Source organism: Clinocottus analis, unplaced genomic scaffold (genome assembly GCF_023055335.1).
Source record: "Clinocottus analis isolate CAN_PGR_092001 unplaced genomic scaffold, fCliAna1.0.p SCAF_21, whole genome shotgun sequence".
Lineage (NCBI taxonomy): Eukaryota > Metazoa > Chordata > Actinopteri > Perciformes > Cottidae > Clinocottus > Clinocottus analis.
In genome coordinates, this window is record NW_027175943.1 from 6,856,511 (window position 1) to 6,870,756 (window position 14,246).

The following is a 14,246-nucleotide window of genomic DNA, read 5'->3' on the forward strand; positions in this document are numbered from 1 at the left end:
ACGGCCTGCGCGTCTTAAGCCACAGCCATCACTCACCTGCTCAACACTGATTGCTCTATTATGACATATCATTACCTCTGTGACTAATGAGTCACCTCGGAAGAGGTGAGTTCATCAATACCGAGCGGTGCCATCGTAGGTGGACCTTTGCCGTGAATACAGAACGACTCGTGATGGATCTTTTGGTTTTAAGATGTTGATTTTTGAAGTGACTCATCACTTCCATATGACCTTTAATTGAGCAAAGTGATAGTCAATTCATCTTTGCAGGAAAAAAAACGGCATCAAAGCTCAATTGTGAAGTCCTAAGAGGGTTGCATTGCCTGCTACTGATTAGTTTTGGTTGGGCCAGATTAAACTGAATGGCAAGGGACCGCTGATTAATGTTGGAGTCACTTCAAGCTCACCTTGATTAATTCCAAGGAAGAGGCTGTTTTAGCCTCTGACAAACAAATTGTTGATTTCTAAAGCTCATGAGCAGGCGCACAGCATAAACTCATTTGACAACGATATTTCTGCATGTATTTGCATTTGAATGCATATGCAAACATTGTTTTTCGGCCGACTTATTTGCAGAGGGCATGGGCAAATGAATAACAATGCGCGGCCACACTTTGTGCAGACGTACCGCTTCAGGCAGGCTGTGCAGGTCCCGAGGAGTTGGAGCCGGTCCAGAAGCTTCGGGGCACTTGAACTCGGAGATGAACGGCCCCCTCTTCTCCTCCCAGCATGCACACTCCATTCACCAGCAGGCCCAGTAACACCTGTTCCTGCTGAGGTATCAGGAATGACATTTTACCAGCTGGTCCCCCAATTCCTCATTGACTCTGTGCACGCGTTAACATTACAGGTATGTTGACCTCACTTTCGAAGACTAAACTTGAGAAGCTCATTAATTAAGTGGCACTAACCCAATAAAGTGCAACAACTCTCGGCACGGTGAAAGGCTGTGAAACTGTCGCGCATTCTCACACTCAATGTTGCATCTGGACAATATTTTAGTATTTGTTTCGTCCTGTTCGTCACATGACTTATTTATGAATCTGTAGGCCGACACATATATAGATGCATAGATATGTTTAGATGATGTGACAAACTAGATAACTCAGTTATGGTCAATGAAGAAAGTCTGGAAGGTGAGCAAAAACTACTTGAGGATAAACTTGAGGCTTTTTAGTATCTTCTTCTACTCAATGAAGCACCTGCGATGTCCCTTTGCCCAGTAAAACCATTATACTGTTTTCACATCAAGATGCCATTTGAGTTGCAAAAGTACACCTTCTGTATAACCCCTCCTGCAAGGGATAAGTAAAAGGTTTTTGGGAAAGAGTAAAGAAGACACTGGCCGCTTAATTGGCTGTCAAAAAGTGCAACTGAAATAGCACTGCTTTTATATGAAGTGATGAAGAAGAGGAGGATATGGATGTTTTGGCTTGACGGTTTATTGGCTGTATGACTCAGGCCCATTGTCTAATAATTTGGAAGGCTAAGACAAGCCATTTTGAATATCTTGGCTTCTGATCTTCTGTAGCGTCAAAAAACTTATACGGTTGTTTAGTTCAACGAAGAAAAATAAAAGTTATCAGCCATCAAGAAAAAGTGATAAATCACACAAGCCTCATATGTCACTGCGGGCCATAAAAAGAAGGCGCTGTGTCACAGGAACAGAAACCAAGAAAGAAATGCAAAGAATTTGTTAATTTCTGTTGATGTCCGACTTAAAATGAAAGAGACAAGTTGCTTTTACCCCCAATGTCGACATGCTGCAGTAGTTCAAACGCACGACAAGGCCATTAAAGTGAGGCAAGGAATGTAAAAAGAAAAAAAGAGACAGAAACTCATCCAGCAATATACTCCCCTCCTGACATTCCTTTTGACAATTACTTATGTCATACAATTGCTTGCCAGCTGGTGGTGGGAAGAAATCTGACAGTTTTATCACAACTTTGACAAAAGTAATTTACTTGGCTCAGTTCTGTTGTGCTTCTGAGGGAAATAAATCATAAAAATAAAAATAAATAAATGGCACCCCACCAGGATTTGACAGTTCAATGTCTTCCCACCCTCGCACAAATGGTGTAGTCGGAACCTAGCGTCATAAAAGTGGGAGCTACCAGGGCGGTGTGCGGTGATCCATCACCTGTCTGGGGGACACTTTGGTGGTCCATTGCTGTTCATCGGCCAGCTGGGACTAGATGCAGACAGCTGTTTAAAGCTCAGCTTCACACAAACTGTGATGAGCTGAAAGAAGCTGGATTTAGTATGGCTTTAGATTTTATTCCTTACATTTCTCGGTCTTTAAAGAAATGTTTGTTCTACGCCACATGAGGTTAGGATCAGTGTGTATTCCATCGCAGTACACTGAGGTACAGTATTTTGACGAATTCAGTGAGCTTGTACCCCCCCCCCCCCCAAAAAAGAGCTAAAGTGTTAAATATACTTGCCGTAGTGTAGTTTCAAAAGGATGTGACAATGTAGAACAGTTTGAAGGTTTGTGTGGTTCTGTGTTTTGATATTTTTGGGATCGCTCTCACGGCAGAACTGAAAACAGAACTAATGCGTGGAATTCAATAAACTATTTAACAGGAAATGATTGCAAGGCTTTTTTTTCATCAATGGCTGAGGGAGCTCAGACATGCGATTCATGTGGAAAGATACAAACTAGCTAATAAGGAAAATGTCTTCCTAAAAGTCTGGCAGCCCCCTCGATAACAAAGTCAAAGCTGAACGGACCCGTAGACCTGTATATACAGTCTGATTCATGGGGCATCACATTGCTAGTTTTAGCTTTGCCTTTTTGTTTTCAGATCGTTTCTTTTGATTTGCTGAATTTTATTCATCAGACACACAAACAATTTTTTTTTAAAGGTTTTGTTTGCTGCTTGTTCTAGTTGTGTGTATGTTGTATGCCACACTTTAAACCCTCTGGCTTTGTTTTACCTGCACACTACTTCATCTTGCCTCTATAATGAACAATGCTGCCATTATGTCAACAGTGTCCTTTAAAAATTCAACATATTTGAAAGAATAGTAGTAATAAAAAGAATAGTCGTTCCCAAATTAATACACACTGTAAAATATATTCATAATTTGGTTTAATCAAATTCACATGGCTGTACAAGTGATGCATTTCCACTGGGCATGGTGACAAAATGTTTAAAGACAAATGTTTTATAGTTATTAAAACCAAATGAGCTTCAGTGTTTTTCTGTTATTGATGAAGGATAAAACTTAATCTGATGCTCACATAATTATCTTGGGCGCTATAACCCTTAATTCTCAAAGGAGTGCTAAATCTTTGCATGCGATCATAGATCAGAGCTGCAGTCTGCATCCTTATTTCAGAGAATCAGTCACTTACGGATTGGAGAGATAGCATTAACCAGAGATAGCGTGAACATTTAAAAGCCACACGGTATTACAGATTTAAACTGAGTTTACTCCATTAGTGGTCAAATATATTCACTTGAGGCTATCGACCAGAATATGTTGGTGAGAAAGAGGCTTTGTTGGCTTGCTGCTGTACCTGACAGAATTCCAATGGTTGTTTGATGGTATTAATGCACCATTTAAATGCAGACCCTGAAGCCGAGGGGAGGAAGCCCATGCGATGAGACTATGCATGGAATCTGAAAGTCAGATGTCAGAGGAGTCAGTGGAGGGGAGAAATTTTCTCAAAACGCAGAAACCACAGGAGTGGAATATCAAATGTTCAAATCTCTTTTCTAGGGATTTTAGAGTGTGACTAAAAAGAAAAAAAAGGCAGCTCTTCTCTTTCAATAGCACCAAAGTACAATCGCCCACTTCACATTTTTCAGAAAGAGCCCCTCCAAGCATACGAGTCTTTGATGGAACAAAGCAGAGCATCTATGCACGCAAATTAAGTGAATAGTGAACAGATGTGCTGCACACCTGGGACGAAACAACCACAATGGTCATTCTTTTCCATTCAATGACACAACAGGGAACGGGAGGATCTATTTTTCCAGGTACACAATTCATATTACTTACCACATGTAGCCCACACAAATCTAAAACAGAAAGGCCAGAAATGAACAGACATGTACCAGACATCAAGCCATCACTTCGAGAATAAGAGCCTCTTGACAAAGGCAATCGTGAATATTGCCAATGCAACAGCATTAATACAGAACTGCAACCGTAATCGAAACCAACCTCTTTCAACATTAAACATCTCTTCTACTTTAAGGAAAACAGTCTGAAACTTGAAGGAAATGAAATGTGTCTGATGAGTCATTGCTTGGGGAAATCAATTCATTTAGTCATACAGAGGTGCTAAGTTATTTATTGCCTGTCAGCATGAGGTGCTGGTTCATAATGTCTTGCTGCAGAAAGAACAGAAGCTCGAGGAAATTTGAAGAGAATTATTTTATTTATACAAACAGGATGTATTCTTTAAAAAAAAAAATGACATTAACATTTTTCAATACCTTTGTGTTTTCTCTTTTTTTGAAAATGCGATAAGAACTAAGCATGAATATTAAGAGAAAATTCCCCGAATCGCAAAACACTGAAAGATAGTCGAAATGAAAACACAAAAAGAAAAATGTCCCTCAAATAAATAAACAAAAAAATACTGCTCCCCGCACACAATACAACAGAATTGTTGAATTAGTAAAAATCAGAAAAGACAGCTTTCGTCAGCGTGGTGCCATGTTGTGATAATTCAACAGTGGTCATCTTAAAACATCACACAGCTCGCCAGATCATGTCGAGCTGAGCCCGACAAGCCGAGGAGCAACATCCAACAGCCTCAGCTGTCGTTTGTCAGCATCCAGATGTGCTCCATTTACACGTACAGCTGCGCGCAGAGCCGACATCAACATGCTATCATACTGCAGCTGTGCGCATTTCTAAACGTTAACGTTTGCGTGTACGTGCTAGCATTTAGCATGTTGAGCCTGCATAGTGTCGGGCTTGACGTCCAGCAAACGTTAGGATACCTCCGCTAGCATGTCAGTCTAAATGTTAATAGCATGTACGAGTTGTCCTTTATGTTAGCGTGTCAGGCATTATAATGCTCGGAGTACAGCTGAGGCTAACGAGACTCGGGCCATTCATTTTTCATGTTAAATGTTTGTGACATGAAGGACGAGGGGACATTTTACCCATTATTGGCAGAGCCAGATGAGAAGTAAGAGGCTCAAATTATTCTATTCTGACGACTATGGATGACTTCACACATTTTAGTGGCAATCAATCCAGTAATCATTAAGCTATTTCATTCTGAATCAAAGTGTTGGCCCAACAGAACAAAGTGTTGAACACTTTCATACGACCACTGCACAATCACTTCTGTCTTTTGTGTTGGACTTTGCACCACTGAACACTTCTACAATCGAGAAACCTCGGCTTTGGAGAAACCTAGAGTCTCTTCAAGTTTAGAGATTTTCACACGGAAAAAGTTGAACATGAAGTTGAGAGGATACGCCACGTTAAAGTAATAATAATGGAGAAATGCAAACAATAATGGGGATGTCAGGTAGGGCTATATAATAGATGAAGCAGCGAGTACAGAAACTTTCTTTTTTCATCTTTCATCACAGCACCATTCGTGGAAGCATCACACCTCGATATTTTAACACGGATCACGACATTCATTTGAAATCAAAAGGTACTCCCTCAACAAAACCGTATCGTCTCACCTCCATCAATCTGTTTTTTAGGCCACTCACTTTGATGTGTGCTTAAAAAGCCATTTGTCTGCTCGTATCAAATCGTAATTGGCATTCCAATAGCAGTAAAATGGCATAGATGAAAAGAAAAAAAAAATTCCCCAATTATAGACACTATGAGCACTTTAAAATTGTTGAATTCCTTTTTTTTTGGTACATTTTTTCCTCTTCAAATAATCAATGAGTACAAAGACACCTGCACATACAATAGAGGCTAATTTAACCTCCCACCACCCTCATTCCTCCAATGGAATAACCCTTTTAAATGCAAATACCTAGGAGGCAATTGGCTTCTTATCATATGTACCATTGTCTCCTTTGGGGTAGAGGGGCAAAGAGCCGTTTTGCGCCGCATCTGCATGTAATTGCCCACATAGCAGAGCTTCACAGTTTATGGTAGAACAAAGCAGCGTCAGAATAAATTACAGCAAAGATGCTCCATTAAGCGGGAGGATGCCAATTATTCCTGCTGCTACATAGACGAATGGAACACAAACAAATGTAACTCTGGCAGGTTCTGTAAGTTAATGTACAGGTGGGGTGAGCTGGTCTAATTTATCTTGATTTATGGTAAACTACTTGTCTTGGCCTTTTCTGCCTTATTATCTGGAACCAACCTCAACATATACAAGATGCCACTATGAAAGGTGCAGTGCATTCTCTTACTATACATACTTCAGCCTGCCGAGTCAAACAGGTGTTCAGTGAAGAAACACTGCAGGTGTGACTTTCTTCTGTGATAGACAGCGCAACACCTGCAAGGCCAAGCCAACGTACAAATAACATAACATGATATTCTCGCAGCCTCTAACATTGAGCAAATGTCAGCGTAACTGTCCAACAAATTAACATCACGACTAAGACGACTCCACTTTCATGCAGTCTTTCCATTTTGACTGTAAAGTGAGCAGATGAATCCTCCCTCACTCTCCTATGCGCGTCGGATACGACTGTGCCACGGCAGATTAACACTGCCATCTAGTGACCAGAGAGAAAAACACACCTGGAGACTCATGACTTGATCATCCCAGAAGACATTGATTCAGGAGATGTAGGACACAGCTTGAGGTGTTTCATTTTCATTAAAAAAATCCATTCCAGATGCCGTGAACATGGTTTGAAAGGTACACTCATTAAATCAGGGGTTTAAAAGAGAAAATCAGTCATATGTCAAAACACTATTATTCAGCTAATGACAAAGAAGGCACGCTACACATTTTTTGCAACACAAGGCTTTTTCCCATCACTTGCTTTCATCAGGGCCTTGATGGCCCTCGCCCTCATTTCTAACTCCAGAAGCTCCAGTTGCTGAATTGACGGCTGACATGCTGCAGGTGCGCGACTTGAAACGGGGCCGCCTTGAACCGGTAAAGTATCATCTGTGGACTGCAGAGGTACACTCTGTTCTTCAGCTTCTGCTTTGCTTGAAGAGGATGAAAGCGCTAAAATCTCACTGACACTTTTGTCTATGTCGCTTAGGATGTCTTTCTTTGCTTCCGGAGGTTGCGAGCCTGTGGGAGGCTCAGGATTTGCAGGGCCCGGGTTTACAACTGGGTCAGCTCCTTCCCTGCTGCTGTCCGCGACCTTCACTGCCGCTTCCACAGATTTAACAGTCTGCTCCTCTTTGGGTCCCTCTATGTCACTATCGTAAGTGTCTGCGTTTATGCTTAGGACGTCACTCTCCTCGCAGGAACCAACGCCCTCTGCAAAGAACATTACACCAATATTTTACATCTAAAATGGTCCTTTTTGTAGATTTTATTCTGTCTTTGAAGTTGAAACTTGAGAGGCTGGGGCATTATCTTTCAGCTAGTTAGATATAAATTACCTAGCTTCGGGTCCTCAGCCTTTACAGTTTCTTTGAGGCAAGATGTAGAGTCCACATTATTGTCTTGCCTTTATGGATGTAAAGGGGGGAAATAAAACACATTAAAGTATAAGGAAAGCATGAAAACACAAACTACTTTCATTGAGAGATTGTGCTCAGAATAAGTTAGAAAACACTCACTGGCTTTGCAAGCTCTCTTCTGTTTTTTCGTTGATATTCCCAGATGTCAATTCTTCCCCTATAAACAAAGTCTTACAAGGATGATTTGTTTCCAATAGTATGATTGTGGTATGTTAGTGTATGTTAGTGTGAAACATTTTCCAAACTGGCCTAAAGTCTTACCTGCTAAGATCTGCGTAAGATTTTTCTCTGAGATCAGTTCCAGCTGTTCCCAGCACATCTTTTGGATTTCCTCTAAACTACAGTCCTGTAAATGATAAAGTGTTTGATGGTGTCTTTCAGGATGGGTTGCTTTGATAGCCTCCCAAGCAAACAGCAGAAGCTTACGTCATTACTTCTCTATCTACAAATTAGATATACATTATCACTTTTAAAAAAATCAAGCAAATAATACACTTTCTAGAGTTTTTAACTTAACTTTTCCATTTTACCATACAGCTTTATAGCTAATTAATAGCTATAAATAAATTAGCAGCAACTAACCACAATAAAACAGATAAATAATGAACAGTAGGCACTATCTAATTCTAGTGGGAACTATCTAACCAGAACTAAAATGTGGATAGAGTGACTTTTAATAAAATAAAACAATTATATGCAACACCATACGATATATGCCCACAAAAAGATGGAACAAACCTTTTCATGAAATGATCACTACTGCTCAAGGTGTTGTTGCTGTTTCAGCCAAAGCTGTTGCTGTTGGATTGTAGCCAACAGTCCAAAATATGGCCATATGTGTTGAAAGACAACACATGCCAAAGCTCAAAATGAGGTCCATAAAGCCACAAGCTAATGTCAGTTAAAAACACAGCATGGTGGCAAAAAATATTTTTTAGGTTTGTGGTGAACAGACATCTTGAAGACAACATTTAAAGAAGTTAAAAAGCTGCATTAAAAGCTGTGTTGAGAAATTAAGCTAATGTACCAGGATGGTTAACGCTCCTTGATCAAGTCATTAGATAATTTCTTTAGCAATGGGAAACAAATGGGTGTCAAACACTTATAGAATTTACATTGTAAATGTTTTATTTAACAGAGATCATGAGTTTACAATGATCTCTATTAATAATTAGTTATTCCTTCAGATTGGCGATAACTTTACACTTATGGCTGCAGCGGAGATGGCTGTACTTTCCCTCAAATAAATGAGGAATCAGCTGATCAAATAACACATACATAACATTTTCTCCTTTTTTTCGTGATTTCTTTTATAGATAACACAAAATGTTGTTTACAGAATAACACAATTACCTTGAGTTCATCAGGCAGCATTTTCCGGAGCTTCTTCTCCCCCAGCACATGGAGACACTGCTTCAGCATTTCCCGCTTGTCAATGACATAAGCAGTGATCGGCTGGAACGGCATGCTGAGGTCAAGTCCGCCCTCCTCAATGTCGCTGCCGACTCGGTCCAGCTCTGCGTCTGCGAGTTCCTCTCTGGAGTTCTGTATGAGCAAAAACCAACATGTTACTGACAACAAGTGTCTTCAAAAAGGGTTTAGGCTTCTTTTACATGAATGACAAATCAAACAGTGTGGCCATCTTCACTTCTTTTTGCCAGTTATAGTGTGAGAGAGGTTTTCCCAGAGACCATAGACTCACGTTGACTGTCTAACATCTAGCTCAAATGAATGCAGTAACAAACGTACATATAACATGTAAGCCTTTTCACTTTGTGGAAATAGTTTTGTGGAGGATGCAATTTGTGATTCTGTACTCGGTCATACTGTGGCATTTCTCACATTTTGTCCTCCTTGTTTGAATGTTTGTCAGTTTTACCTACGTACACCTTACATATATCCTGTGACAAACCCCAATTTCTTTCCTGTTTAATACAAAACTCAGTATATGGCATGAATGGACACAGCTAACTACACTGCTTATAAAAGACAGCTGTATAAAAGTCTGATTCCTTCCTGCGTGTGTGTGTATGTATATATATATATATATATATATATATATATATATATATATATATATATATATATATAACAACTAACTTGCTAGCTAAACCCAGAGGCTAACGAAATTGCAGGCTAGCTCGCAGTGTTTTCTGCCCTGACAGTATTGACACCAATGTGCACGGTTTAGGGGTTAAATTGTGTCACAAAACCAAACAAACAAAAACGCTATTACATTAAAATGCAATTAAAACCTGCATGTTATGTGACGAATGAAGAGAAACACTGCCACACTGTTGCAGGAGCAAAACGTTGGGACATCTGCGTTACAAATGCCTCAAAAGTCAAAATTAAAACTTCATTCATTTGGGGAAATGTATCCGTGTACTTTGGGGTCAACAGAATATGCGTCGACGCTACTCCTGGGTGTTTCAAATAAAAACATGACACTAGCATGAAACTAGCGTTAGCTTGGATCTCTTACCTCCATGTTTGATTCTGCACTCCTGCGTTTATTGCCGTCATGTCGCTCGTCAGTCTGCAAGTGTTTCCGTTTCTTTTCAATGGCACTTGATTTCTTTTTGAGCATTTTCGAGGTTATTTCACTGCCTCTTCTGCAAAAAAAAAGCGGTTTACTCGTGAGCTCACTGGCCTAAATTGAGTGGTTGAATGTCGCGGGGGGAAATGTGTCATTAGCAAGCGACGACATCTTACTTTTTTGTCGGCGATAAAGCAGCCATTGGTTTTACTTACCGCCACCTAATGGACGGGGGCGGTCTTGCATGTATTTTCTCAATTGACCAAGGAAGAGGCAAAATCATCAGATTAATGTCGAAGCAATCTCTGTCATGTTAAGTTATATAATGAATTAACATGTTTGATGTATTATACCACAGGTTTAGTAGTGTTGTATCATATTTCGTTTCTCATCAGAATTGTTTTAACACTTGGATAAAGATTGCTCTAAAAGAATGCACCGCATTTACTTACAGAGTACATGCACTTTGCAGTTCTAGATTATAACCATATGTCCATAAGCCTATAGTGATTGAAGCTTTCCGTTTCCGTATTCTAACTAACAAGTCTCTTTCTGGCCGCCACAACAACAAAGAGTGGCAGTCTGATGCTATAGTACACTCCGTCTGTCTGTATATGTGAGCCTTGATGTTCCGTTCCTGTGACCTCTCAAGCTGTTGATGGAAGTGCAAATACATTCAACTGTATCCCCATCAACATTTTACACTTCAAAGCTTGCTCGGATTACTCGTGACAGTCAATCACAAGTCTTCTTCCTGTTTTTCACAGGGTCTTGCCATCTCCCAGTTTCCATCTGCTTCACCATTTCATCGGATTCATTACCCGTAAAAACAGACATACTCACTGCCGCTGCTCATTTATATCGATCAGGTTTTCACATTTTAAATCAGACAGCACTATCCTCATTGGTAATGCATGTTTCTGTCAAAGGAACTTACAAAGGAATAATATGGTTACCTACTAATGACACATGGATAACAAATGTTTGCAGAACTCAGGCGACGCCAATAATGATGTCAAAAAAAGAGACAAATGAAAATGTACTGTCTATGACTATCATGCATTATGCATGAGCATATACAACTGTGTCTAGAAGCATACAACAACAGTGAAATTACAATTTTACATATGCAAATGTGGCGCATGGATGTTTTTCTGTGGATATTTAGCATCAAAAGATGCGTTCACACATGATCCCAAAACACTGCAATTAAGATTGAATTTGAAAGATAGATATCCTAAAACAGGAACATGTTTTAATATCATAATATAACATTCAGAAATGATATCAACAACCACACAGAAAGCAACACAATCCTTATGTCCCCGAAAACAATCTGTTGACTTTACTTAAAGAACAAAACGGTCTCCCGTCTGGAGCAGGATTACATTACATTTCCCTCATAAACAACTCTCGTCAGTATGTCATCCTTATTGCCACCGAGGCGGCCATGCGTTCTTCTTTAGCTGGACCGAGACACAGGTTTCAAGGTGGTGACGACACAAGCAAGTTGTAAATCACTCTAATTGGCTTACCCGCCTCTGAATAAAAAGGAGGCAGGAGCCAATGCAATGGCTGCCCGGGCGCCATGGCGACAGCTGTCTCCACATAATGCAGGTTGTTATCCTGATGCCATCCGCCAAATTATGCAGTGGGTATGGTAGGAGGTGAGCATCGATCACAATCACGTCAAAATGTGTTTTCTTTGCAACATCTGCTCCCATGTGTCTGGATATCACCTCGTTAAAAGGGCAATGATGGAACAGGCGCCGCTGAAGGGGACATTGCGTTTGAGAGCCATGAAAAGGACCCGAAAAACAACCACATGCTGGATGTGAGTCTGTGAATTCAGAGACGTATAGGAAAACTAATTTGAAAATTACGAAGCAGAGTTGATAAGAAATACTAAACTCGATTCACAATAGCACATTTTTGCATTTTTAAATTAGAGGCTGCTCGTAGAAATAGCATTTTATGGTTCCCACGTTGTCTTCAATAGATTGTCTGTTGAATACACATCAAGGCTCTCCTGTCTAATGAGGAAATGTGGCTAATCAAGAGATGTGCAGCAGAGAGTTTAATGGTTTCGCTTGTTTCTCTCATTTGATTTAGTCTAGTTGCAAAATGCAAGGAACACGATGAATCACAGAAAGAAGCAGAGAGATTACAAAGCTCACTCCAAAGAATACAAACAAAGAAGAAAAAACAAGAACAGAAGCAGATGAGAAAAACTAAATGAAAATAAACGTACGAGGAAATTGCTAAAAAAAAACTAAAAAAAAACACTAAATGAAGAAACCAAAAGATCAACACAATACAGAATCCATTCAGTTCAATCTGGAGCAGGAAAAACAATGAAGTGATGTGTGTCGCATGTGTCTGTGTAATTATGGAGGATCTATATTGTTTTTAGATCTTGACTCTTTTTTTAAAGAGAGTCTGTGTTAATTTAACTTGGATCACACAAATCAACCACGTTCTCGTGCTCATGTACATCCACACTCATCACAATTACTCATCTCAGCACCCCTGAACACCTTTCTTGAAGCAATATAAGTGTGATGTGTGAACAGAGAACTCTCAAATCGACACCTGCCCTTGACAAATCAACACGTATTGACAGTGGGATTGTTTGGTGCAGAACAACAACTTCTCTGCCAGCTGAGAGGAGAGACAAACTGTGGATCAGTTGACAGAGACTAAGCTTTAGATAATACTTTGCTTTAAAGCTTTTCTTTGGTGCCAGTTATGCCCCGAAATATAAAACATACCATTTGCTTTGCCAATGTGAGGTGTGAACAATTGGTATGTGCAAATGCATGGGTTTTTTCAAGATTTGATGATAGGCCAAGTAGCAATATCAAATCTAAACTTTATTTATATTACATATTTATATACACACACAGCTGAAATGATTATCTGCATTCAGCCTTTAGCCCTTTGCATTTAGCCCTTAGCAGGAGTAGTGAGCTGTTGGGAAGCACCCAGGGAGCAACTGGGGGTTCAGTGTCTTGCTCAAGGACACTGCGGACTAGAGGAGACCAGGGATCAAACCACAACCCTTGCGGGACGACCACTCTACCCATGAGCCGCAGCCGGCAATTGTAATCAAAAAGATCGCTTGGCTTTGTTGATACAATATTTGATGATTCAAAACGTATCCATCCCAGAATGCAATCCATAGTCTCACGCAGGCTTCCCGCTTATTCCACTGGCACCCGATTGCTGAGACAACATGGGACATTTCTCATGTGGCCTATTTGCCCACATCGCTGTGTCTTTAAAAGCAAGCTACGTCTCGTGATCCAGTAGTATACAGATGGAGGTCCACCAACCCAGCACACATACTTTCTGCTCAAAGTGGCATACAAATCTAACCAAAGCCATGTCTGAGCCTACTTAACAAAATCCCATGTCTCGTCCTTTGAGAACGAGTCTCTTGAAAGACCGCTGACATTGAGATGCCTTAATATCATGACACTGGCACAAAGTTGTGCGGCTGTACAGATAATTACCCATCACTGAAGGGTTTGGAGACGAGTCCTCCGGACATCTCCTCCGATGGCTAAAGAGTCATGGCAGCGCCACAGCCGATGTGAAAAAAGCAGCAGGTTTTAATTTAGCCCATGTTAATGGCTGTCCAGTGTCTCTAACGATGCTTTCAGTAAGAATCCTCAGCTGTCTTCCCCCAATGACAATAACGTAGTATCCTGACACAGCTTTGTCCAGCAGGCTGACAGTTGTCACCAATTAAATTTAACTAAGGTATTAGTTGTCAGTAGGTGTAAAATTTTAATCAGTGGACAACGGTTTGTGTTAAAAACGACTATTCTCCACTTCTTTTGATATCAGCAATACATCTACCACTGACTTCCTACGTACAAAAACAAGGTGGTTTTATTTCATTGTACAATATTTGTGACTTTTGACCCCTGCATTATAATTTCTTCATGAATTTCTTCGTCAGTAATGGGCAAAGTCGGAGTGTCTTGAACTACATTAGATGTGTACTTTTCATTTACTTAAACTGCAATCCTTGAAACTCCTCCTCAATGTTCCCGAGGCGGTAATGTCTCAGCGTTTGCATCACGACGATCTCTCG

At 40.3% G+C, this 14,246-nt stretch overlaps 1 protein-coding gene across 2 annotated transcripts; it reads right to left on the reverse strand.

The window, feature by feature from the left end:
* Positions 1 to 4,470: 4,470 nt before the first annotated feature.
* Positions 4,471 to 10,272, reverse strand: LOC137792672 (caspase activity and apoptosis inhibitor 1). 2 transcript variants are annotated; one of them, XM_068588428.1, is made up of 6 exons: positions 10,091 to 10,272; positions 8,959 to 9,150; positions 7,867 to 7,951; positions 7,705 to 7,762; positions 7,525 to 7,592; positions 4,471 to 7,399 (listed from the first exon to the last, which is right to left on the reverse strand). In XM_068588428.1, the coding sequence occupies exons 1-6, from the start codon at positions 10,193 to 10,195 to the stop codon at positions 6,906 to 6,908; spliced, it is 1,002 nt and encodes a 333-aa protein (XP_068444529.1). In that variant the 5' UTR covers positions 10,196 to 10,272; the 3' UTR covers positions 4,471 to 6,905. The 2 variants fall into 2 exon arrangements, with proteins under 2 accessions (XP_068444529.1, XP_068444530.1); XM_068588429.1 differs by lacking the exon at positions 10,091 to 10,272 and adding an exon at positions 9,861 to 9,999.
* Positions 10,273 to 14,246: the final 3,974 nt, after the last annotated feature.